The 27,111-nt window shown below is 36.1% G+C and overlaps 1 protein-coding gene across 1 annotated transcript; it reads left to right on the top strand.

Moving 5' to 3' along the window:
• The first annotated feature begins 326 nt into the window (after window positions 1–326).
• LOC149807776 (sulfotransferase 1B1-like) lies at window positions 327–21,662 on the top strand. Its single transcript, XM_089970503.1, has 6 exons — window positions 327–522; window positions 13,130–13,306; window positions 13,867–14,187; window positions 14,453–14,556; window positions 20,744–20,921; window positions 21,195–21,662. The coding sequence occupies exons 2-6, from the start codon at window positions 13,138–13,140 to the stop codon at window positions 21,311–21,313; spliced, it is 891 nt and encodes a 296-aa protein (XP_089826629.1). The 5' UTR covers window positions 327–522; window positions 13,130–13,137; the 3' UTR covers window positions 21,314–21,662.
• Window positions 21,663–27,111: the final 5,449 nt, after the last annotated feature.

A 27,111-nucleotide genomic window follows, 5' to 3' on the forward strand; every position in this document is an offset into this window, starting at 1 on the left:
ACCTAAATAAATGTAAGTTTTGAAATTTTGGATTTTACTTCCACCCCACCCCTCCCAGAGAGAGAGAGAGAGAGAGAGAGAGAGAGAGAGATCAATGAAAACGATCATTAAAATATGGTACACTTGGTATTTTTTCATGTTTGATTAGTATCGTTTTTTACGCGGTCGCCAGCAATATGAGCACACTCAAGAGGCTTACTTTAAAATGAATTAGTAGTTACATATATTAGAATTTAGTTTTAACGCTTAAGATTCGAACGCGTTGATTTTTATTTCTAACGCGTCACTTCTGTACCAAGAACGGCGTCTGATACACGTCTACATCCAAGATTAAGCTAATACAGCTGATGACCGGGATCCGCCCGTATCTTTCATTCGGTATGTTTTCGTCAATGAGACCCTGCCACTAGCGCCGCCCACTTGCAGTGCACAACCGGTAGCTTATGTTGTGACACGGTTATGTTCTCGTTACGAAAAATCGAAACCAAATAACTTGTAAGCACCACTGAGGAACACTAAGAGGTAAGATGTAATTTACAATCAAGTCTTAACTACGTCCTTGACCTATTATTATAACAGTGTGAAATAACGTCCTTTACGTAACACGTTATGTAGGATGTTGGGAGGGTAGGGGAGTAAAGTCATATGCCCAACAAAGTTGATACTGTTCATGATTTATTTGCATTCTGTTTCATTTTCCTTACGAGCAAGAATGCCACCAGATACAGAATATTGTGTGCGAGTTTGTCAGTTTGTAATTATTACGCGGCGATTAAGGAACTCTAATTAAAACGATAAAACCAGTATAAGTTATACGATTTTTTCACAGTGCGCAATACTGTACGTCAAGATATCTATGGAAAGCACGATGTTTGCTACTAGATCGACCAACAAGTTGTTTTCCGCCACATAGTTTTATTTGCTGACAGAGCTGCCCGTGCCACTACCACTTTGGGGTGGGGTGGAGGCGTCTGAGATTTTGAAACCTTTTTCATGGAACATCCCGATTTTGAACTTATAAAATCTAGTGATTATTTTGGAGTTAGACATTGTTTCATTTTATTAAAAAGTATATTACTGTATAGCCCTTTAAGAATCGACGCTAACTCACTTTGGAATTTTTGATAGAATCCCACAGTGAGTCTATCTCTCCCTGGGGATTTGCCTTTTGCTAGTTGTTTTATAGTGTTTTTTATTTCTTCACTAGAGATGAGGTCATCACACAGGTCTCTCTGTTCTGATGATATCGTCTCACATGACATTTATTTTTAAATAGTCTATAAGCGTGTTTTCTGTTTCCTTTGAGGTATATAAATTTTCATAGAAGTCCCATATAATTCTCATGATTTCCTTTTTATCTGTTATTTCTTTCCCTTTTTCTATTAATTTTTCTAATCGTTTTTCTCCTCCTCTTCTCAACTCTTCTCTTTTATTTAATCCCGCTGCTTTTTTGTATATTGAATTTTCCTGCTCTTAATTCCCTTCCATTGTTTTTTTCGTCTAAAATTTTGTAAAGTTTTTCTTTATAAATTTTCCTAAAGTCTTCTGTTAGTTGTTTTTTAATTAGTATGTTTAATTAATTTTTTTCCATGTTTCGCAATTTCCTCCTTTTCTTGGAATGGTATATTGCTAATTCCTTGATTTTAGTTTTCAGTTTATCCCAAACTAGTATTATATTTGTTAATTTATTTTCCCCATGTTTTTTAATTTTTTCTAATTATTTTAATTTTTTTTACAAAATCTTCTACCCCATATATTGTTATTCAATTTCCAAACCCCTTTCCTCCATTTCTTTGTTTTTCATCTTCATTTATAAGTTTGTGGTCTGATAATTTGAAATCTCTTATTTCTGCTTTCATGTGTATGTTGTTTTCAAATTTAGTTACATAGAATTTATCCAATCTGCTTGCCCCCCCCCCATTTTTATGTTCATGTGTATATTCTGTTTTAATCATATTTAGTTTTCTATATACATCTGTTAATTTATTGTTTTTTTAAAATAATTTTTCCATTATTTCTTTGGAACTAAAATCATTAGTTGACAATCCCCCTCGTCTTTCATTTCTTCCTGTTTGTCTTTCAACGTATTTCGAGTCACTGTTTGGAATAGCTGGTAAAGGGAAAATGTATCTTTCCTTTATGTAGCAGGTCGAAATGATCGAAAAGCCAAAATATTTTTCAGCTTCAATTTCACCTTTTATTCGGGATGTTATATATATGTATCTTTATAACAGTTGGCATTATGTGGTGATAATAATAATAATAATAATAATAATAATACGTTAATCATTGTCTCCTAATTCCATTCAAATATCTAATAAATTTCAGCAACACTTAAGCATTTTGCATTTCAGTTAACATGTACACTAATCAGTACAAGGGTATAAAACGGTAGTGACAGGTATTTGATTATCGAAACAATGCAAACAGACCCCACCATTTAAAGACGTCCTTGTGGTAAAGAAGAGTTGGTTTTCGAACCTAATGTGTATCACTGCACTAGTTTCTGATTTACTAAGAATCACGTTAACAAGGGGAAAAACAAATGAGCTAACTTGAATAAAGAGTAGTAATGATTTTCATGTTACATGTAATCATATATATGGTATAAATACGAGGTCAAGTGATTTGTGATTCGAACATAAACATGAGGCTTAAGTAATTTGTGATCTGAGTGCATCTTCGCTACTCAAGGTTCCGATATGATAACCCTATCTACATCTTGGCGGGTCGAGCAGATATTTCTGTGTGTTGGGTCTGAATTTCATTGCATGCGGCGGCAAACAACCGCATCCTATCAAAATTAAGTTATTTAAATTTGAACACTGTTTCTATATGATCGAGACAAGGGGAGGACACAACTTCAATGGACTGATAAATGAGCAATTTTCCACTCCCGGTCCGTGCTTGTATAAATACCTTTTACTCAAATACACATGTAATGGCTTTCCTCTGGTACGTAGTCATATTTTCGATATTAAACTTACAAAGTATCCTTTTTAAGACAATTGCCTCCACCATTTTGGGCCGATGTACAATGCACCGCTGTTACACGCTATTGGTTAGTTGGCATTACATACTAAGGGAGGCAACCCATGAAATCCAACAGATGTCGCTAGGACAAAGTACTAAAATATCTGTTCGATCCTCCAAGGTGTAGATAGTGTTATTATATCGGAACATTGGCTAGCGAAGATGATTTGAGTGCAGACATGATGTCAAGCCATTTGTGATTTGATTACAAACACGAGGTCAAGTCATTTTGATTTGAGTGCAAACATGGGTCAAGTCGTGTGATACGAGTACAAGTCTGCAATATTCAATAGTCAAGACTCAAAGCTGTGTAATGCTGATGACAAATATCTTATAGTTCTGACAACTATATGTTTGTATGTGTGTGTATGTGTGCGACTAGGAAATAGCTCAGTACTTTAGCAGAGCTGTGGCCACGATTTTATCTAAAGGGGGAGGGCTCTTCACCTTGTCACCAAAGTAAAGGGAAAGTAGTAAAGAAAGGAGTGGGGAGGAAACGGTCATATTTTTTATATTCCTAACTCTTCAATATGAGACTTTCTTCCTGTTCCACTCTGTTAGAGCTCTGTTGAGATCAAACTCCTTTAAAGATGACGTCTCTAGTTGTACAAGCATTACTCGGATTGTTCCAGGGCTTAATATGTTCTTTATCTGTGTACGAATATTGCACCATGCTGAGACACCTCCCCATTCACTGTCTTAGCGAGCTTGAACAGTCTGGGTGTCACGAACTCCCCGACACTTAGTCAAATACTTAAGATAGGGAAGGGTGAATGTTTGTGACAGGCGATAATCACTCAAAACGACGAAGACAAACGGAAAATACACAAATAATATTATATTTATTAACATATAGCAGTATTAATAAACACATTCACCATTCCCACTAACACTACTTTTCGTGATGAAAATAAACTATGAAATGAAATAGGATTAATAGAAACTGATTCAAGTCTTGTTATTCATCTCTTCTTTATTTGTACAGTTTTATCATTGCGTTATTTTTCTATCCTGGTCCGAATATCGCTCATCAGCTTGGTTCCATAAATTTACGGCTACTTTTCTATCCTGGTCCGAATATCGCTGTACAGCTTGGTTCCGTGAATTTACGGTTTTGATCCATAAGTCACTAATTTATACATTTCCATTTTCTTCAAAAAATAACATCTTAATGTGGTCACAGTTTAACATTATTCACTGGTTCAGAATGCGACAAAGTATCTGTATTTCCTGATCATAATTCATATCTCCTCTTTGCGGCCAAACTCTCAGCGAGGTCTGTGGGATCACCTATCCCCTTCCTGCACTTCTAATACACCCGTCACCGGCTAAAACGCTCGGCGAAGGCTATGGGTTTAGACACACACACACACGCACGCACGCACGCACGCTTTAAAAATGATCCATATTCTCTCATTCCTGTTCGCATACTTTAACATAAATTATAATTCGTGCAAAACAGATATAAAACAAAATATGCCCTAAATAGTGTACGTAACAGCTACATTAAGAGACAAGTCCTAAATGTATGTATGTATGTATGTATGTATGTATGTATGTATGTATGCACGACATAATGATTGTTCCCTGGCCCAGTGCGCCAACCAAATTTAGTTTAAAGCCTGATAACTCCGTTTTTCATAAATTTTACCATTCTTCTAAGGTAACTCAAGTTTGGAAGGAAGAAAATGATTTATTAAAAAAGAAAAAAAAAACAAATAAAAAATAAATAAAACACTTGGACATTAACCGTTCTTTGAAATAAGAAAGATTATCTTGTGGGAATGCTCCAAAAGCAGTGACGTGATTCATTCTACAAATTCCGTTAGAGACTAATCTAATAAAACATTCGCACTTGGATGACATATTTATTCAGTAGAGATTGAAGAGAAGCAGGACCATTTGTTTTAAGAGGATCTGAGAAGACAAAGCGTGCATTATATAAGAAAGAAAGAATCGGGTGAATATTGGTGATCAGCTGGAAAACACTGAAGGTCAAACTTGGGCTGAGGACAAACTCGGCTTTTGCGGATTTCTGTATTAACTGGTAAAAATACAAAACGAACTTGTAAAAAATAATGTGCGTCAGTTATGCCTTTAACGAGACAAATACTCGTAAATGCCCGGCCGAGTACTGTAGCGTATCAAACGCAAAATGAAAATAGCGTGTCACATAATGATCACCAACCGTATCCGACATAGCATGGTATTGGCTTCTATGTTTTACAACGGTGACGCCATAAAATCGTGTGTTCCAGCTTTCGACTGAAATCGGTTGACTCTCGGATTTCAGCGATAAATATCGGATTAATTCGTACATATATGAAAAATTGCCTGATTTCGAAGGAGAAAGTACATGGCTCCTAATATGATGAAACGTCGATGTTATATAGTTTTAATGGAATCCGACGACTTTTATAACCAATATCTTTCAAGATTCAGCATTATCGAGAAGATTTTGCATATACAACTTTTTGCACCTAACGGCGGAATTGGTGTATTAAGAACCAGTCGTGTTATTTTGGAGAACCCAGATGTATAAACAGTTGCATACCTGAAAAAAAGATTCCGCGACACAAGCCACGTTACCTCTACTGACGTGACGCGTGTCGCGACAAGCACTTTAAAAGGGTGAACGGTTAGATAAGCATGGGATACTGCGCAGAGTATATTTTCATATACGCGACATTAAACTATTTTGCGTAAGTTCTCGCGAATCACTAATCTCCAAGCGTGAATGCGTTCAACGTTTGCGTGATTCACGCAATTGCGTGTCTTGGCAGCATCAGTGTCGTAGTGACGACATGTAAAACATTTAAATCTCAAATAAACACGAGAAAACTAAATATGTGAAGAACTGTTTGCAAAATAACCAAGGACCTGTCTGCAATGTGACTAGTCTGGTGTAAAATATCCAAGGCAGTAACTGCCAAGTGACTAGACCGGTGCAAAATATCCAAGGATATGACTGCAAAGTGACTAGTCCGATGCAAAATATCCAAGGACATGACTGCAAAGTGACTAGTCCGGTGCAAAATATCCAAGGACCTGACTGCAGAATGACTACTCTGGAGCAAAATATCCAAAGTAATGACTGCAAAGTGACTAGTCTGGTGCAGAATATCCAAAGACCTGATTGCAAAATGATTAGTTTAAATAAAGGCTGTAAACAATAATGTAAATATAAATAAAGTGTAAGCTCGTATGATGTAATGATCAAGATATAAATGTTTGCTTGAGTGAATCCTAATCCGTAGGTGATCTGTAGTAAACTCATTTTCATTGGCTCAAAAATTTCATCTGAGTTGGGATAATCCTTGCCATTCTGCCAGCGGTGCCGAGAGCGAGATTCATATGTATGTAATCAATGTACACATAATTACTTCATCTATGATGATTTTTCTTTTCCTCTGTTCGTCTAAATATTGATCGCTGGTGACTAAATAAAAGTTTCATTGAGTAATTTCATAGAGTAATTTTGTGCCGCAAGTTTTATAAAGTCCTTCATATCTTAAACTCAACCTGTCGTTTACAGTCAACCCTTTCGCAATGAGAACAAGAAAAACCAGATCCGCACTATGAACAATGTACAATAACGAGTCCTTTTCTGGACGCTCCAAGACAGTTCAGTGTGCATTGATACAAAGCTTTATATTTCTGCTTTGAAACAGAGACTTTCGCTGCACTTTTGTAGTCTTCATCAGACTCAAACAGCTTTTTTTCATTTTTTTTTCTTCTTCAGTTTCTCTGCCATACTCAACTCCTACAATCAGAATTCTTATAGCGTTTGTACTGAGCATATGCGGGTGGAAATAGGATGTTTCCGGTAAAAGTATAATTTAGAATACATTTTTAATTGCAAAATTCGGAATCGGAATGGATAGTCGGGATTTTTGAGATGTTAGCTGCATGCGTAGGCGTATTTCAAGGCCGAAATACGACAAAATAATTCTTAAATCATTGGAGAAAACAGGTTATGTAGACTGCTCAAGAACCGAAGACACTATTTAAGCAAAGGACAGCGGCTATGAAAATAATACGTACTAAATCTATTATATAATTACAAGACCTACTCACCTAAGTTCGGGGCAGCACGTGCAGTGTACATTCCCTAACTGTGACCTATATAACCTGACAATTATGAAAGTCATATTCGGTAGAAGTATCATTTTGTATGAATCACTGTCATATTAAAAACGAACACGAGCACACGCTACTGAAAATATACCCAACTCGGTATGCTATGCCATCTAGCACACATAAAATGTACTTGCAGTGATTTGATGCGTCCTGTTCAACAGCTGAACCGACCGACACACTCTTTAGTAATAATTTCCCGAAAGACTGTGAAGTTCTGATTTTTATATTTTGAAATCATTCAGAGAGAGAGAGAGAGAGAGAGAGAGAGAATTATAAATATACACCAGAGAGAACGAAGAACGAAAAGTGCTATCCTAGTGACCATCAATGCAGAATTTACGTTTTTTTTATATAACTTAACATGCATCATTAGGTACAAAGTATTCACAATGAAAACATTTTTCACTACTACTTTTACCATACCTTTTTCATTTTATCGGGATAAGGGTGACATTTTTTGGTCACTCTTCTTGGCTCTTAATTGCAGTTACATTTCTCTTGTGGTACTGAGCACTAACGAGATGAATGTTCCTTACACCAGTGTGAACTGATGGCATGGGGTGGGGGAGAGTGAGTAATAGAAGACTTTCATATTGTCGGTGCACAGAGAGTGTCCTTAATGTGACCGTAGATACGTGAACTTGCAAAGTTTAAGTTGAGGGGTCAAACCTATAAATTACATAGGTAACAATGAAATTGTTTATAAAGGTCAATAACACTCCACAACTTATGCTATGAACATTAGTACTTTTCCTTCAGGCAAAAGGTGTAACAAAAATGATCGATCATTTTATCACAGATGAATATGTTTTGCTTTACGAGTGGTATATTGAAAGTTCGTCAAGGTCATTACACTGCGTATTATGCTCATACCACTTCAAAAAACCAGCACAGCAAAGGCTATATATTGTAGTTAATTCTAACTGCCGGTAGCACCTGGGTGACAATATTATTATCAAACTCTGCAGTTTTGGAAGTAAGTAGTTCTTGCATGTAGTCTACAATCCCATACTGCCTGAATGGACGTGATAGGATAGTTGTTGTGAATGTGTCGTCTGTACATTTTATATGGCTTGTCACAGAATAAACTTGAAGTTTAAGAAACTAGCCGACACTATTTTGTTTGTCGAATTCGGAGTTTATCTAATACGTTTACCATAATTTGTATTGCCATCATGTAATATATGTACTACCAACAGTTAGAATTCATTACAGTGTATAGTTTTTGCTGTACTTATATGCAGTCATGTGGCAAAAATACACTGTGCAATGATCAAAATGGTATGATGAACCTTAAGCAAGACCATTATTTATTATGTCACTTTAGAATTGTAATCTAATTATGTTTTCCCCATTTCAGCACGCACAGTTGACACCTAAGTATAAAATGTGTGTGTGTGTGTGTGTGTGTGTGATTTGGATTTTTTACGTAGCTTTAACAATTTTTCAGTCATATCGCAACGATTCGTGCAGTGTGGCAGTTTATAGTGATGTCCAACACTGTGGCATCATCGCGCAGATACGTAGCATGATGTCCCACCAAGTCACATTATCTATGACACCAGGCCGACCAGTCCTAACACTAACCTCTTAATGCCGAGCGCTTAGCGAGGCAGCCGTTAGTTCCATTTGTTTAAGTCTTTGTTATGACTCGGCCGGGGTTCGAACCCGCGACCTCCCGCATCTGAGGCGGACGCTCTAATCACTAGGCCTACGGAGCAGTCAAAGGATAAAAAAACACCGGATTTAGTAGAATCAGTAATATGTAAACTTGTTTTATTGTCTCAAACTCCTTACAGATTAGGCAGCTATGTTGAAAGTTTATATTGTCTGCCTCTGAGAATCACTAGCCAATACGATGACAGTTTCATTGCTTGTTGTAATAAAAACACAGAATAAAACCCCACGTTCAAAAGTAAGATGGATAAATAGAGTACTTTCATGATTTGGTTTAGGAAATTATGTGTGTGTTTTGGATTTTTAACGTAGCTTTTACAATTTTTCAGTCATATCACTACGATGCCTGCAGTGTTACAGTTTATAGCGATGTATAGTACTGGGCATCGTGTCGCAGACATGTAGCATGATGTCCCATCAAGTAACATTATCCTGACACCAGGCCGACCAGCCCTAGCACTAACGTCTTAATGCTGAGCGCCTAGCGAGGCAGCTGTTAGTACCATTTTTATTAGTCTTTGGTGTGACTCGGCCGGGGTTCAAACCCGCGACCTACCGCATCTGAGGCAGACGCTCTAATCACTAGGCCATCGGACCGGAAATTATAGAATACGTGACTTTAAAAAAGAAGTAATTTTGCATATAATGCGACGAAAAATATACTTTTTGCGGAGATATTCAAGAAAAATTAGAAGGCAGTGCAGCGATTTCACAGATTCGTTCTAGATTTAATACTGCGTTTCGACAGATTCGTTCTTGATTACGTACGGCGATTTCACAGATTCATTCTAGACTGCATACAGATTTTTGACAGATTAGATTAATTCTAGATTGCGTATAGCTATTTCACATGTTCATTCTAGAATGCATACTGCGTTTTGACAGATTCATTCTAGATTGTATACAGCGATTTGACAGATTCATTCTAGATTGTATACAGCGATTTGACAGATTCATTCTAGATTGTATACAGCGATTATACAGATTTCTTCTAGATTGCATACAGCATTTTGACAGATTCCTTCTTGACTGTATACAGTTATTTGACATTCATTCTAGAGTGTTTACAGCGATTTGACAGATTCGTTCTAGATTGTATAGAGCGACTTCATATATTGATTCTAGATTGTATCAGGAACTTCACAGATTCATTCTAGATTGTATACTGCGATTTCACAAATTCACCCTATTGTATACACGATTTGACAGATTCATTCTAGAGTGTATACAGGAATTTCGTAGATTCGATCTAGATTGTAAACAGCGATTTCACAGATTCATTCTAGATTGTATACAGCGATTTGACAGATTCATTCTATTGTATACAGTGATTTGACAGATTCATTATAGACTGTATACAGCTATTTCACATATTCATTCCAGATTGTATACAGCAATCTCACAGATTCATTGTATATGGTATATTTTATTTAACTTTTATGGATTAATACAAGATTCATTTTCCTCTGTGATTATTATTCTAATGCAGTGTACGGTAACTCAGCTGACTTTACTAATAAATTGATATTTTGAAAGATCTTGGAATTCAATATGGTCAAACGTTCCTAGCTTGTATGTCTTGCATAATATAATAGTGGCTATAACGGAAGCAGCATTCGTTCACACATTGTTTTTAACGAGAAGTCATTGCGTTGATGAGGTGAATGGTGGATAATTTATCTTCAAACTTTCTTTATATGATTGACTTAAGATGAAAAGTAACTTACCTCAGTTCCTTAAATTCTGTAAGGGAAAGCATACAAAATCTTTATTTTTTAAAGTGATCAAGCAGATTTACTGTTTTCATCGCACAGTTGCTGTTAAACTATTTAATTTTACTGCCTACACCATTGTCCTCATCTCTGCTTGTTTTAAAGTTTTCTTTACGAAAAAGAAATAAACTGTTTCGTATGAGACGTTTATTCGTGCAGTTCACTCGTTCACTTTGCAGAACTCACACAAATAATGTCCAGCCTCAACCACGCATTATTTCGCGACCATTAGAGAGTAGCGTCATAAGGAAGGTGAAAATGTCAAAGTCGTCAATTGTGTAAAATGTATTCCATTATTATATAAATTCCTTGTGTAATCAGGCTCCAGTATGTTGAGAACTATTCAGTGGCACTTACAGCTTCATCCCTAAGAACCGTTCTTGTCAGGGCGAGTCTTCAATAATTGTGTTTCGCGGGGTTTAACGTCATTTTCAGCACATGATAGGGTTATATATGGTGGCCGCTATCTTTGGAGGAGAAAGGACCCCTGAAAGAACCACCGTCCCGCAGTAAGCTACTGGCAAGATTTCACACATACCAACGCTGGTCGAGCCGAAACTCGAATTCACGCCAACAGAGGTGTCACGCGTGAGTGATCTGTAAAGGCAAGTGCTTTAGACCACTCGCCATCCGGGCCTCAGAGGTCTTAAATGACATATCAGTATCAACCGCTACTACTACTGCTATTGTTGCTACTAGTACTACTGCTTGTACTGCTGTATTGCCACTAGTGCTAATACTGTCACTACTGATGCTATTGGTGGCGTTCCGCCGATATCACGTACATCTGACAGAGTATCCGGTGTAAGGTGACGTGTTTGCGTTTACAACAGGCACAGTGCAAAGAAATTTGGCATACCTCAATGCTACTGTTAGGAAATGTGGCTGTTGTTGTTACATGTTGTCGAATGTGGAAATCGTGCATGAATTACAAGCACACCGCTGATTAAAATGGCTGAATACATTTGCTCAAAATAAATCGGTATGAGCTAGTCCAAAGCACTACATTTAGCAGCTATTAAAACAGGGAAACAAATTTTGTTCCAGAGTAGGCAATGCCAGCTTGTGAAAGTGCAATGAATGAATCACAAAATATATAAAAATAAAGAAAATGTAAACGACTTGTATTTACCTTTGAAGTTCAAGAAGTGAAAATGGCTAACCAGAGTTAACATTTTTTTTCATAGATGCACATCTGAAGTAAGGCTAAGCTGTATACTCGATAAGCCAAATTGCACCATTCAATCATACAACAAAATAAAGGGAAATAAAAGTTCTTTTAGTAATACCTAAGGTAGTAAATATATTTTTTTAATATCCAGGCTAACTTGAGAGGAAGACTTGGAAAAAATCTTTTTCTTTAAACATTAAACCCTATGCAAATTACGAAACTGTAGAGCTCAACCATTACTGCTACTACTACTACTACTACTACTAGCAATGCTAGTATTAGTATCAATAGTACTGCTAGTAGTTGTACTATTACTATTGCTGCGATCACAAGTCTTCGTGATATCCAACTGTTCGCCAGTCCAGCATAGAGCCCTGTCGTTTCTTTTTTTTTTTTTTTTTACATGCATATCCAGTTTTTATTGAACTTTGCCCATGGGTACAACAGGAGGTACCGGTTGATACCAGTCGATCCTAAAATTCGACTTTGCTTTATTAAATGATGTCGGTGGATAGCCTTGCACGCATTTACTTGCTTATTATTTTCTTCCCCACATTATAGGCTATTATAAATCCTGATATGAGAAAAACAAAAATATTTACCATAACTTTGTAACTTCGTATTTGAAACTCAAATACCATACTTGTTTATCGTTTTATAATGGTCCAAATGTTATTAAATCATGAATGTCGAATTATTTTAAATTTCAAAGTGATTATAATATTTTTTGTGCTATTGCAGAATTCTTAATAAAATATACAGATGTGAAATAATTGTTTCTCAGATAGGACAGGTCGGTATTCGTAGACTATACAGATTTAAATATACCATGTGAAAATTGACAGAAGAAGGAGATATTATATTATGTTGTCCACGAGACTGTTTAAAACAAATGGTTATCGTCAATTCCTATCTGAATTTCGTTGTTTTAACAAAGTCTTTTTCATATCATTGACTCTTTTAAATTTAAGAAATAATCAGCAAGTACATCATATGCTATTGCATGCAACAAAACATTTCGCTCTTTTCGTCAAGGCTGTTCATGCATATCACATGATAAAACCGCATTTGGTTGCTGGTTCGAATCCCACCCAGTCCAGATATGTGCTGCTGCCGCAACGAGTCTCTTGGCAAGATACATTACTATCATTCTCGGCACTAATCTTCCATTTGCTCGCGTGACGTTAAGTATAAGTCAGCAATGAAATATTCATCAAATCACATAAAAAGTCTAAAGAAACTGGCAATTATGGAATTGAATAAAAGTTGTTCCTCACTGTTTTGTCAACATTGTCTGACTCTATTTGTTTATTTATTATCATCTATAATTTATAAGACTTCAGAATGCCTTTGCCGATAATAACAATACCCAAAATGAACTACCGATTGGTGGAACTTGAGGGCATCTATTTCCCAGACTTCTTTGCGAAGGACCCAGCCAAGAGAATGAGCGACATCAGGAATTTACAAGGCAGAGACGATGATGTAATAATAGCCGCCTATCCAAAAGCGGGTACGTGACGAAACATCTTTAAAAAAAGTTAACACCTTAGTTGTAGATACAGTATACTTAGAATAATTTAGCACGCAACGATAAGATTGAAAGCAACGAAGATCCTGAAAATTCTATGATTCGAATTATTATCCAAGTAAAGTTATAGAATGTATAATATATTTGGACTTGGAGGTTGGGTTCCAGATTTTTGCTTGAAAAGCGTTGAGAAAGCAATGAAGATGTACTAGAGTTCCTCGTTCAGGCTTAGATCGTTGAATTGCAATAAAAGTTATTACAAACATTTAAGAGTTCTTCGGTCTTCAAGAAGTGGTAGTGAAAGGCAACTGTTGTTTTATCATAATATTTAGAAACTAATTTATTAAATGAAACGCTTGAGCAAGTCTCGAATTTTCTTAAATCACCGTTCTTAGACCTGGTTTATAGTTAGACAAAGTGTTATGCAAAGCATTCATGTGCGAAAGATCTTGTACACTGATGGTCGAGTTTTCGTAATTTGATAGACTTGAAACCAGATTCAAATTAGTTCGACACATTTTGACTGGTCTTCTATGTTACAGGAACACATTGGGTCTGGGAAATAGTGAACATGCTTCTTACTAAAAGTCTAGAATATCACGAGAAACCTAAGGAAGCCTTGATGATGGAAATGGTGCAGACATCCGAATTAGAAAATATTCCATCTCCACGGATTTTCAACACACACCTCAGGTTCCGGCATCTTCCAGAAGACATGATTTCGAGAAAGTGTAAGCTGATATACGTCATTCGGAACCCCAAAGATATGGTTGTTTCCCGCTATCATCACGCCGCTAGGTCCAAGGACTCGGAATACTCGGGGACTTTTCACGAATACTTTTCCTTGTACCTTGAAGGAAAAAGTAAGTGTTTTCTTTGACAGCAGCAGGTGCATGTTATTTTAAATAGCTTAATTTTACATTTGATTTAATCAGATTTGGGGTTGGATTTGTCGGAAAGATTCTTTTTATCTTTATTGGTAAAGTAATGCTGAATTGACTATCATATATTTCAAATATCAGCTAAATGCATTTCATTGAATTTCATTAAAATACTGATTTTAAGTAGTATGTTTTGCATACATTAATTTTATTTTGTTAACAAATGTTTCATGATCATTTTCCTCAGCTGCATTCGGATCATGGTTTGACTACACGCAGGACTGGGATAATGTGATTGAACAGCACAAAGACTACCCGATTCATGTAATGGTGTACGAAGATATCAAACTGGTAAGAACTACTTTCGATTTAGACATTTATATCTACAATTCCTTCAAGATACTTCACCTTTTCACGTTTTACTAGTCTTAACGAACGGTACTAATGACCAAAGGTAAAGGACTGGAAGCATGCACCTGCTTTTGGTGCTATACGTGATGGAAGCTGATAATGTTACTATATTGTATGATCTGAAACAAGTTAACTTTTTAAAACTAGTACATTTATACCAATGTTAATATTTAGAGTATATCATTCTGTGCATTTTGAGATATATCTACAGACCACAATGTTGAATATGGCGTACTTAAATTCGGATTGGCTTTTTCTTACGGAAGCTTCAGTTAGGATAGACCTTCCACATTATGTCACCGTCATTTATTTAGTTGTGTTATTTAATTTTTGTTTAGTAATTTACTGTATTAATTAATCTTTGTCAAGAAAATGGCACATGATGTTATTTTAACTTGAACGATACGTTACCCACTGTACATATGTGTTCGGCACAATAAACTTAGGGTTACACAAACACAGTGTGTATGTGTGTGTGTGTGTGATTTGGATTTTTAACGTAGCTTTAACAATTTTTCAATCATATCGCTACGATGTCTGTAGTGTGACAGTTATAGTGATGTCTAACACTGGGACATCATGCCGCAGACATGTAGCATGATGTCCCACCCAGTCACATTATCTTGACACCAGGCCGACCAGTCCTAACACTAACCTCTTAATGCTGAGCGCCAAGCGAGGCAGCTGTTAGTACCATTTTTGTAAGTATTTGGTATGACTCGACCGGGGATCGAACCCACGACCTCCCGCATCCGAGGCGGACGCTCTAACCACTGGGCCACCGGAGCGGTTAAACTTAGGGTTACTTGCGTATATAATTCCATCTTTCATCTGATTTAACCTTGCGGTTCTGAATGAAAGCAAGCTGCTGCACATTTGATCTCCAGATTTAATACCTCTCACATACAAGATGTCTGTATGTTGCGTTCTTAATATCTAACATTTTGGTAATGCTTCTTGTCCGCCAACCATACTACGAATTAAGGTCGATTAAACTCAACGGTAGTCATTCTTTACTTCTGTATATTAAATTTTGTATATTGCTGATTTTGGACATTAAATGCATAACATTTTTATATAAATATTACCTATATAATTGCTGAATATCCCGATCTTTAAACTGACATTTACCTAAGGCAAGTAGAAAAATGTAAGCAAATGTCCCATTTAAAAGCTCCCACATAACTCCAGTAGACTATTTAAGGAATACCCAAAGGCTAGTGCATCCACGAATTTAGATTAGAGTTACTTACATAGTTAATCAGAAGTGATGATTAGTTTATCTGAAGACGCCAGTGATTCAGTTCTTCCTTTTGGGGAAATGTGTCATAAGTTCATTCCGTAGAATTTCTAAACTATCTTATTTTTCCATTTTGTTTAAAAATATGTTTCTGTCAATAGACTTTTTCTATGCACATCAAGCGTCTTCCCACCGCATCCTCTCACAAGTCAGTCGGATACTTTTTTCCGATTCTGACCGAGATTTCATTTCAACTTAGAATATGCCGTATAGTATTCTTTGTTAATATGCAAATGATTACTTTGTACGACGGACATGGCGCGTCTATACCCAGGTCCATACAGACTGTTGCCACTCAGAAAGACGATGATCAGTTTGTTCTCCTCCAGTTTTCTTGAGACAATGCATTTTCCTTTCATACAATTTTATTGCTATATTCTTTTATTTCACATTATTTGTTGTATATTCTTCTTCAAAGAGTTCATAGAAAATCTGTTTCTCTTAGTGAATTCCTATGTCTTCACTACTTACAAGTCAAATAGTTAACCCTGAGGAAATAATTTAGGGATATTAACCTATGTAGTTATCAATTCGCTGGTGTTACTGGCCTCAATGATAGGATCAAGAGAATGTATTTATCCTGAGACTTTTTAATTTTATATTTTTTTTAGTTTGATTTCAAAGGCTCCGTTGCAAAGTATGACCGTATAGAGCTAAGTAGGCTGTTCGGCTATGACGTTCCATCAATGTCGCTGATTAGTAAATATACACGAGGGATTCACTGTACACCGCTTTCGATAAACTCAGATAGTGTGATAACCTGCGTTACACTTTGTCAACGTAACCGTCCCACATTTTCTTTCCGTAATATAGTTCGAACTGTTTGAAATATGGTAAGGGAACTTGGTACGCTTTTGTGTCCTGATCAGACACTGTGCCTTTTAGAAAAATAACATGCAGGTGGAGTTATTATGCAGAAATGTGGCTGCTACTGACCAAATTGCACCTCTACACGGTGATAACCCCCACCGTACAAATGATGTTTCCTGCTCAACATGCCGTATGCAATGACCTTCATCCATTTTTATACAATACATTACCCCCGGGTGGCCGGGTTGTCAAAAGTACCCGCCTTTACAGATCTCTGATGCATCTTGACACTATTTGCATGAATTCGAGCTTCGGCTCGACCAGCGTAGGTATGTGAGAAAGCTTGCCAGTAGCTTACTGTGGGTCGGTGGTTCTTCTCGTGCTCTTCCTCCATCAAATATACGAGCCATCAATAGAGTCTACATTGTGTTGAAAAATGGCGTTGAACCCCACAAAGCCATAACCAACCAGCCACATTTACTATTTGACTATTATCAGGCTAGTACCCAATCATTTACTATTCCACACGCCGTTTAGAGTAGCCAATACCCTACATTTATTATTCACACGCCGTGTGGAGTGACCAACACTCACTCATCTACCGACCACACAGGGTAGGATATAAAAGAAGGGCTTTAATATAGAATTTAAATTCCTTAAAAACAATTCTTATTTCGCTATTCCACTATAACTTTCCAAGTATCTCTTTATAAATAAAGTAAAACCCTTTCACCATATAACTTCCTACCATCCGTTAAAAAATAAATCTACCACTCCGGATACCCACAATATTAACAGTGAAATGCATAGAGAAAAAAGGTCGGAATATACACATACATGCACAAAAATACTTGCATAATATCATAAAGAAAAGAAGAGAAAAGAGTCGGTGTACTCACACATAGACATAGATATACACTATCGTAAATATAGTGGAAAAAAAAGTAATAAGAGTGCTTACACACACAGAACATGACCTTCTATAGACAGTAATGGAGTCGAGCAAGCACACCCCTAAGGACAGGCGTTGGTTTACTGTTCTTTTTTTAATTTCTTTTACTGGTTTGCGTTCTTCTTGTGTTATTTCTTCTTCTTGTCTTACCCTTTTGAATTTCTTCAATGGAAATGGTTACTTTTATGCTGTTTGTTCTTCTTGTCTTACCCTTTTGAATTTCTTCAATGGAAATGGTTCTTTTTATGCTGTTTGTTCTTCTTGTCTTACCCTTTTGAATTTCTTCAATGGAAATGGTTCTTTTTATGCTGTTTGTTCTTCGTGTCTTGCCCTTTTGAATTTCTTCAATGGAAATGGTTCTTTTTATGCTGTTTGTTCTTCTTGTCTTACCCTTTTGAATTTCTTCAATGGAAATGGTTACTTTTATGCTGTTTATTCTTCTTGTCTTACCCTTTTGAAGTTATTCGCCGGAATGGGTTCATTTGCTTCTACATCCATAGATTTCATACACTAACTGACTTGACCGATTGTATTACCTTCAAATAATACTTTTGATGGAGTTATTTTTTGTGCTGAACCAAGGCTTGATAGAGAGAGAACTTAACATTTTCTGTTCGAGTTTGACAATGCCATGTTTTTATGCATGGTGCGTATAAATTGTATCGCAACTCAACCACATGTTGCCATTGTCTCCCGAAAAGTGGAACATTTCGATTTTGTGTGCGAGTGTATAATGGAAATCATCATTTTTTGGTAATTATTTGGAGCAAGATAGAATATGATATATAGTCAAAAGTTTAATGTAAAGATTAAAAGCGTTTAAGGTCTGTCATCGTACTAAATCCAGTAAAAAAGAGTAAAGAATATATGGAATTTTGTCTTGTGTTTTGACATTTCATTGTGATTCCTATTTACGAGAATATACACAAAAACCAGAACCAGAAACGGCTCTTGTCTTCATTTGGCTGTTTTAGTACGAACAAAACAACATTAGATGTAAGTCCTTGTAAACGTCAAGTTTCTGAAGCTGTCTGGTCAGTCCAGTCATATCACCTTAAGTAACAGTACACGCTACTGCCTACAACTGTTCACTAAGTTTGGACATGTCCACCTGGCTTCCTCAGGAAAGTCCTCTCTGGTGGATCTTGAGTCTGAGGAGATATGCTCATCCCCGGCTGTAAGGCGCGTGGCATGAGCTGCATGGACAGCGCAGGGCATTAGCTCAGGTGCAGTAGGAATTGATGGCCATCCTCTACATCAGGACTTGTCTCCAGACGTCTCAACAGTTTCATACCACTAGATTCAGACAGGCCAGGACGAGAGAAGGGGTTGACGCTACGCAGCTTTCTCTAAATCTGACTCTGGCGCAATTTATGACATTAATCTCCTCCCCATGGCAGATACTTTCAAGTTATGTGGCGATAGGCGAGTGGCAAAGCAGCAGCTGTGGATACACTAGGAACTATAGCTGCATGGGGTAGCTTTTCACTGGAACGAAGCAGCAATGGAACTTTGAAGCTCCCTGAGTGACTGAGCAGCCCATTTTAGGATAACAGCTTTGCATGAGGAAGCGGCTAGAAAAGTGCCCTAAACATTGCCTGCTTCATAATGTTAAAACAGAAATATATCTATAAATACAGGAGGATATATCGTGTTGAATTTCATATTGCATTTTGCATTGTACCCATAGAGGTATATTTGAGATTTCTATAGGCTTGTCGCATATACCGTATATAACCATATAACTCCACCATATTATTATGCTATTTATGGTGTCCTGAGGCTACAATGTCCACTAATGCATTGAGTGGTTTGTTCCTTGTAGTTCAGATGTGTTGCTTCAGCGTCAGATTAAATATCAGTTCTCATGCAAGTGCTATACCGGAGTGGTAAGGGAGTTGATCTAAAGTCAGAACAAGAACAGAGCTCACAAAGCATTCTGTATCTAGTGCATGTATTCAGGTTTTCACAAATGCGCACTCTCCAAAGTTTATTCTCATATACACTTTCATGTTTCAGTTGCGACTAAACCTTTCAAAGCATACTTCACACTTGCAAAGTTTCGTTCCCAGTTTATATATTTTTTGGGGATGATGGGTGAGGTTAGAGATCTCGATGCTGACTAAAGCGTCTATGGCGTGCTTCATATTTGCATGGTTGTCTCGTGTGTACTCTCGTGCGCTTTTTAATATTTCCATTACTAATGAAAACTGCATTCAGCACTTAAACATTTGCATGGTCTGTATCTAATAGACACTGTCTTTCTACGACTAAGGGTTAATTGCCAACTATAGATTTTTATTGCATATTTCACTTCGGTATGTTTTTTTTTTCGTGATGCATCCTTATCAAAGAGCTATTGGGACCTCGTTATAAAAGCGGTGGCCTTTTCAAGAGAGGTCAGTAACAAACTGCTATTCTGAACAATGTGCACTTGTCAATAATTAATATGTATCTGGTGTGGAGGGTGTTGTGTCGCTTTCTTACCTTTCCAAAGAATAACGAAGACAACAGTTTAGTTAACACAAGAGTTGATTTTAATGCGGTCCCCTCCAAGACAGGTGCCATCTTGCTAACGTATTCTTTCGCGAAGGGCGGCCGTCCCCTGGCCACAATTGCAGGTAACAATCTGCCACCTGCGTAAAGATATGGAGACTCATCAGCATTTTCAAAAGTTGTCCACCATTGTTATTACAAAATGTGTCCGTCCGTTCGTCCCATTTGAGATATCTTCAAGAAACTTGGTATGCCTATGCACCATGACTACAAATAATATGACTATCCACTGATATAGTTTTGTACAAAACAAACACACATAAGTCAAACATTTTTATTAAATCATTCTCACCGTATTCTTACCGATGTAATCAGTCTAAACATTTCACTTTGTCTCCTCGTATGCATTTAAAATATCCTTCAGTAGTTTTCAGAAATGGTACTTTGAAACATTTAAAATCTTTTGAATGACTACTTTTAACAAATTTTTATTTCTCATTAGTACTCTTTTTCTATTAAGTTCCTGGACTTTTTATTTGTATTAATTTATTTAGTTTTGTTTTGAATAGAAACCTACGGAACAGATTCTGAAGCTCGCAGAATTCATGGGAGTCAAGATAGATGAACATTTTGCCAAAGAAGTTGCCGATCGCTGCAGTTTTACCAAACTGAAGGATGCCCACATACATCATAAAACTCACTTTGATGCCACGAAAGCCAATCCCTTCGATTACGCCTTCCGAAAAGGTATATTGCAAAAACGAAAACGTCCTTGAAAACTGCTTGAGCATTCCCACTACTCTTCTGGCGAGGAACAAATTCACATCCTATAGCGGAATTCAAAACTCCATGCACATTTTTGTAGCGTGTCTATTGCGTATTTATCACAAGCCATTCGAATTTGTATTCGTTTGCACGCATTAATGCAGTAAAAACGTAAAAAAATTACAATAAATAACAATACCCAAGTGGTTCAATCTGATGTGGTGCAAGATTTGTTTTTTTCTTTTACCTTTTCAGGCACAATTGGTGACTGGAAAAACTGGTTTACGGTTGCTGAGGATGAACAGTTTGATGCTCTGTGTGCAGAGAGAAATATCAAAAAGGCATTTATTTACGACCTACCGAAAGACTCCTGAAATTTCTATATTATTGTTTTATGGCATTGCTTTGGTTAAACAACACGAAAGAAGAACGAAGATGCTGTTTTAAATATTAAATGTCGAGTTAATAATTTTGAGACTGTCGAAAAATTGCATGAGCTGCAAGATAAATCTTGGCATGCAAGATGGCCCTGTGTGCGTCATCTCCTGAAGATCATTGATTGATTTTAAAAAAAGGCAACTCCAAATTTTGTCACTGGCCAGAAATTATTTCCCCTGATGCAGAGAAGAAAACGGCCATTAGATAACATTCTCATGCAAAATGGCCATCATTAGTTGTGCTATGTTTTCTGGATTTTTTGTAAAATAAAATATTTGACTTGAATATCGTTATATTGTTACGTTGTTTTGCATCGGACTTTATTAATGGTACATTTTCGTGTTGCCTACTTATTATGCCTAAACAATAATTGATTTTAGCTGATTGGTTTTAATATTATCGAGGTAACAACAACAAAATAAATCAACATTTCATGCGCATCCACTTTAATATTTTGTTGATTGGAACGTAAATACCTTTTTAATGGTGCTCAATAGGTTGATATGATAGAGAATGGGACTGGTAATTAAAGGATCGCTTGTTCGATACTCTCCTACGGCTGCTCGAGTCGGTCCCTTTTGGTGTGCTCTTTGGAAAGGCACCGATATCCTATTTCCTCAGCGTCATATAGCCACTCATGAGTTAAATCTGTTATTAAAAATCAACAACAAATGTATCGTTAGTTAATTTAAGTCCCCTACTATGCATTCTTTCATCAAATGCAAAATCTCAAAATCTAGATTCAACAACTATTAAGGTGAAGGTTGTGAAGACCCATGTTACCGATTTCTGTGTGCTTGCTGCTCTTGAAGTAAATACTGAGTGGTTATTACAACCTTGGGATGATAAGAATGTTTGGTAGAACATCTACAGACACTGAGATTTGTCCCATTATCGAGTTGTACAATTAAAACCTTTCGGGATCACTTTCTCAACATATAGAATAGTAACATACCCAACAAGTTCATTCGAGGAGTTTGAAGCGCGACGTTCCTTATAGTTGTACTGGTTGATGTAGCAATACTTTCTCTTTTCCAATGGTGTCATTAAATAAAGCAATTATTTGTCGTTACCTGATTGTTCAATTCATTCTGAAGTAATCGTTCGTAGTTTACTATAAATAGATGTTTTCCGTTTTTAGTCCTGTTTACCACTTTCAGTCACATCAGCGGCTTTTTGCAAGTGTCCCGTTAAATTTGATATTATGTGGAACATGGACAAAACGGACAGTGATTTGTTAGAAACTGAAATTCAAGTTGTATTCAAAACGTTTTATTATAGGCTATGAACTGAATAGTTTCAGTACAAATATTGTGTGCTCTACTCAGCAAACCTGACACTTTAAATCCCCCATTCAAGGCATCCATTATTTTTTGTTGTTTTAATCGAGCTCTTGTTTTATTTTAAAGGAATTTTACTGTTATATTTCCGGTTCCTTTCCCTCTTTTTCCAACCATCTGGTTCCACTGATATGAGCAGATAAGTGGTTCATGCAAGTGTTAAACCGTTAACTACAGATTTCCTGTTACGTTTTAATTTGCTTAAAGTGGCCTGTAAAGTCGCCCTCTTAGTAAGAGGAGTGGTTAATTGGATTTGGCTGGCGTTAGCTAGAGGATGACCTCCCTCGATATTACAGCCCGGTGGGAAAGATAGAATTTCAACAGAGAACTGAGCAAGAATACTGGGAAGAAATAATGCAATACGAGCCCCTTTGGACAAGAAAAATAACAAATTTAATCAAAACAAATTAATAGCAGCAATTCCAATTCAATCTAAGTATGTCATCACTATTTAATAGCAGTGTCTAATTTGGATTTATTTCATCATAATAACGAGTGGTGAAAAGAGCGCAATGTCCATGACTGATTGCATCACCTTCCTCCCGTGACCGTGTATCAACGTCTTCCTGTTTACTCAAGCCTTCCTATTCTCTACGCTTCACCCCTTCCTGGACTTCCTAGTTCTTTATTCTGAATATTCTTTATTCTTTGCACTTCCGTCTTCGGATTGTCCCGTCTCTCCCAAGAAAGCTATTCCTTAATGCTGTTCTGTTCAGAAATTGTGCGTCCTAACACTAAACCCTGTCTTTTCTTACAAGACAGCCACCTGGTCCCCACTTCTTGTTTAACGAGGAAAGCACTTTTCTTTTTAGGCGTTCTCCGAGCCACTTCTTGACTTTCATGATTTTAGACTAAAGAATTTCGACTAAGGTCGTCACTTTAAATTTACATTACTTTCAAAGTGTACGCCTTAGTTTACTCCGGCCAGTCGTAAGCAGCAGTTCCTAAATTTTTCCCAAGATAATCATTTTTCCGTCAGATTTCAGACAGCATAGAATCTGTGAACTACTGTGCATATCAATATACCTTTGAAAATGATAATTTGACATGGGTTCCTATCAAGCGGTTATGGTTGGTAGCTCAAATGTTTACTTTCTCATGACAGCATTGCAGTGCTCTGGTCAATCTCAATCAGTCATAAATTCTAGCCTTTCAAGTTTTCACACTGACATTGGGGGAGAAAAGAAGAAGGGTCGAAGTGACCCTTCGCAAAGATTTTTCTGGTTTAAATGTGATAAAATTTTAATGTTCAATGAATTCAACTTTTAGGTTCAATACAATTCAAAATTCGACATTTTTCACGGCCCAATTCTTCTCTGATGGTGCTATGTCATTTATCTAGAGAGGTAACTCATTTTAAATAATACAAATTTTGATAGTGCTAGCAGTTTTCACTTTACATCCTTACGTATTGAATGTAAACTTTACTATTAATTCCAAATTATCTTACAGGTTTAATATTCAATTTAAATTTCAAAAAATGTAAATAATCTACTATAACTATTGTGAATAAATTCAGCTAAATGTGAAGGAACATGATGAAATCCATATATATTACTTAATGTTTGGGGTGTAGCTTCATCCTGAAAAATGTCAAACAACCTTTTCTTATGCTTATATTTATTTCTTTGGATGTGAAATTACAGCTTTTAAATTCATATTTAATCCAATAACATCTGAACCACTGGGATGTGTTCAGCGTGAAAGTCATTCAGCAGTATGCATTCTGGTATTGGTTTGAGTTTTTTCAAACTTCTTTCGCTATTATAATTTTCTGTTTAAGTATTCGTTCTAACTCCAAAATGGGGAAACATTATGCCCTTTCCATGTTCAATTCAGTTTTGAATATATGTATATTTTCGTTTATTTCAGTTTTACTCGTATTTATTAGACCACTTGATGCAAAAACCTTTCTATGTCCGTTTTGAATGCACCTGGCTCTTTCGTCAACTTTTCTTTGAAATTATTTCTATGTTTTGAGATTAGTTTCATATTTCTATCAGATTCGTTCAGATTACTTTGTACCACACCGATGTTATGTAACATCTATTGATCCATATACTCTCTTGGACTTGCTTTTTAATCTTCAGTCTCAGAATGTTATTTGCTGCAATTTCGATAAATGTATCATCTATCATTTTGTGCTTTTCTTTAAGATCTGCAATGAATAAATCGTAATTCGTCTTCATAGCTTTTATCGTGCTTTCATACTCAATTATTTTGTTTTTTGTTGTCTTCTGTTTTTATATTGATATGTCTGTTATTTCAATTTTTCTTTAGTATTTCCGACAAACCATTATTAACTGCTATAATTTGTTTCAGAACATTAATTTTTGTGATAAAAGTATTTTCAATATTTTTAATCTCTTGATAGTTTTGTTGGATTTAATTGTTTAAATATAGGTTTTGCTCTTCCATTTTAGGTTTTAAGGTGTCATTGTTTTCCAGATATCTTGTTCAGCTTTCTACATCACTCCCTAAGGAATTCATTTGTCTGTTTATTCTCTGGTCAATTGCTGCAAATATTGTTGAATGTTAGTTATTTCTGCTTGTTCTCTCACTGTTTGTAATCTTGTACGACATTATACAGTGTGTTGAATCATTAATTAAACAAGAGTGAGCTTTAAATATATTTGTTTCTCGTTGTGGCGCAAATATTTTAGTTAGGTCTTTCACTGCCATTGTTCAATAGCTATATATTTGATGTCATTTTCTTCCTTCTTCTTTTAAGTTATGGTCCTCTAATGTCCAGTATGATCAAAATCCGATCTCCATTGTCATATATGAAGATCTGAGAGCGACCGCGTAGGGGTATGTTCTGGTGACCTAAATTGTTACCATAAGCACTAATTTTATCAAATAATCAGATGAAGTCTTATATCTTCGCGATTGGAGACTGAGCAGTGTGGATGAAGAGCTGAATGTGTACCGAACGATTTTATTCACTTTCAGATTCTTGACAGCTATATTTCCATTGGATAATTCAAACGTCACCAGAACATGACCATTAAGCGGTCGTCGTCAGCGTCGGACAGCGGAGATCTGATTTTAATCAGATTGCTCTAAAGTCTTGCGTATTAAGTATCAACACGTTTTGTACCAACCGACGATACGTTGTAACATTTTGTTGTTGCTGGTCATACATTCTTTCTTCACTGTCATCATTTTAAGTCCTTCCAGCTTTGGCATGTTTCGTGTTTATTTCGAGGTAGTGACACCATCAGTTTTAATATAGTTTCATGTCACTGATTTAATAACATATTATTTTTTAATTCATCGGAAAGATTGTGATAACCACTTATACAAATCTAGTCTCTGAAATTAAATAAATAGTTTACCACTTCTCTTGCTAACTTGATTGTTGAGACTAATTTCTTTATCACGTTGATCGTCATCACTGTATGTAAAGTTTGTTAAGTTGTGCAGAAGGCAAGATTCTCGCTGTTGATATTTATTTTTCATCAATGTAATTAAACGTGCAATTAATGCAGTTAGAGGCAATGCATACTTAAATGATACAGAATCTAATGAAGTACTGAGACCATTTGAAGTCCGGTAATCATTTTGAAAATGGTGAAAATTAGGGTATACAACATCTTCCAATGAGTTTGGATATTGTGCACCAATTTTATATATTTTTTTCTTAATTTTTCATTCATTTTCCCAGCACTCCTTACATATTAACCTGCTATATGTACGTATATTCGAGTTGCAATAGATATCCTCAATTCATTGTCTGGTGGAAGGAGTTTTTTGTTATTGTGATAAATACTAATTATTTTCCTACCTAACTGTGCCTTCGTCACACGTTTTCCATTTATTATGAATAAAGTCTTGGCTAAAATAACAAAAACGAAAATTGGCTGATGCGGGTTGTAAACATTTCAATAATTCAATTCAAAATTCTGCACAGGATGATGATGGTGATGATGCTACTGCAAATGAAATAGATCCTCAATGTCAAATATATCTTGATGCCACTGTAAATCTTGATGATCAGGGTTTACGAGTTTGATTCAGGATAAAATATATGAAACAACATGAATTTAAATTTGAGGAATTATTCGGAAATTAAGGTTCTAATTAAAAACTGAACTTATTAAGTAACTTTGCGAGAAATATATATAAAGGGAAATTCATTATACCTATCTATCTATCTATCTATCTATCTATCTATCTATATATATATATATATATATATATATATATATATATATATATATATATATATATATATATATATATATATATATATATAATGGTAAGATAAAGAAAAATATTAGAGGGAGAAAAATTATATCGCTACAGCTGCTATACCACTTTTATTGCCACAATGGCGATATAATTTTGAAGTTCTTTTCTTTTCCCTTTGAGGAAATATATCTTCCATTACG

The sequence above is a fragment of the Sinohyriopsis cumingii genome, chromosome 1 (genome assembly GCF_028554795.1).
Source record: "Sinohyriopsis cumingii isolate HCF-2022 chromosome 1, ASM2855479v2, whole genome shotgun sequence".
NCBI classification, from domain to species: domain Eukaryota; kingdom Metazoa; phylum Mollusca; class Bivalvia; order Unionida; family Unionidae; genus Sinohyriopsis; species Sinohyriopsis cumingii.

Bases quoted from the DNA above. Each gene is read 5' to 3' on its own strand.
- LOC149807776 (XM_089970503.1), top strand. From the start codon at position 13,138: ATGCCTTTGCCGATAATAACAATACCCAAAATGAACTACCGATTGGTG. The intron at 14,188-14,452 runs GTAAGTGTTTTC...CATTTTCCTCAG, and splicing joins CTTGTACCTTGAAGGAAAAA to CTGCATTCGGATCATGGTTT. The intron at 14,557-20,743 runs GTAAGAACTACT...TGTTTTGAATAG, and splicing joins TGTACGAAGATATCAAACTG to AAACCTACGGAACAGATTCT.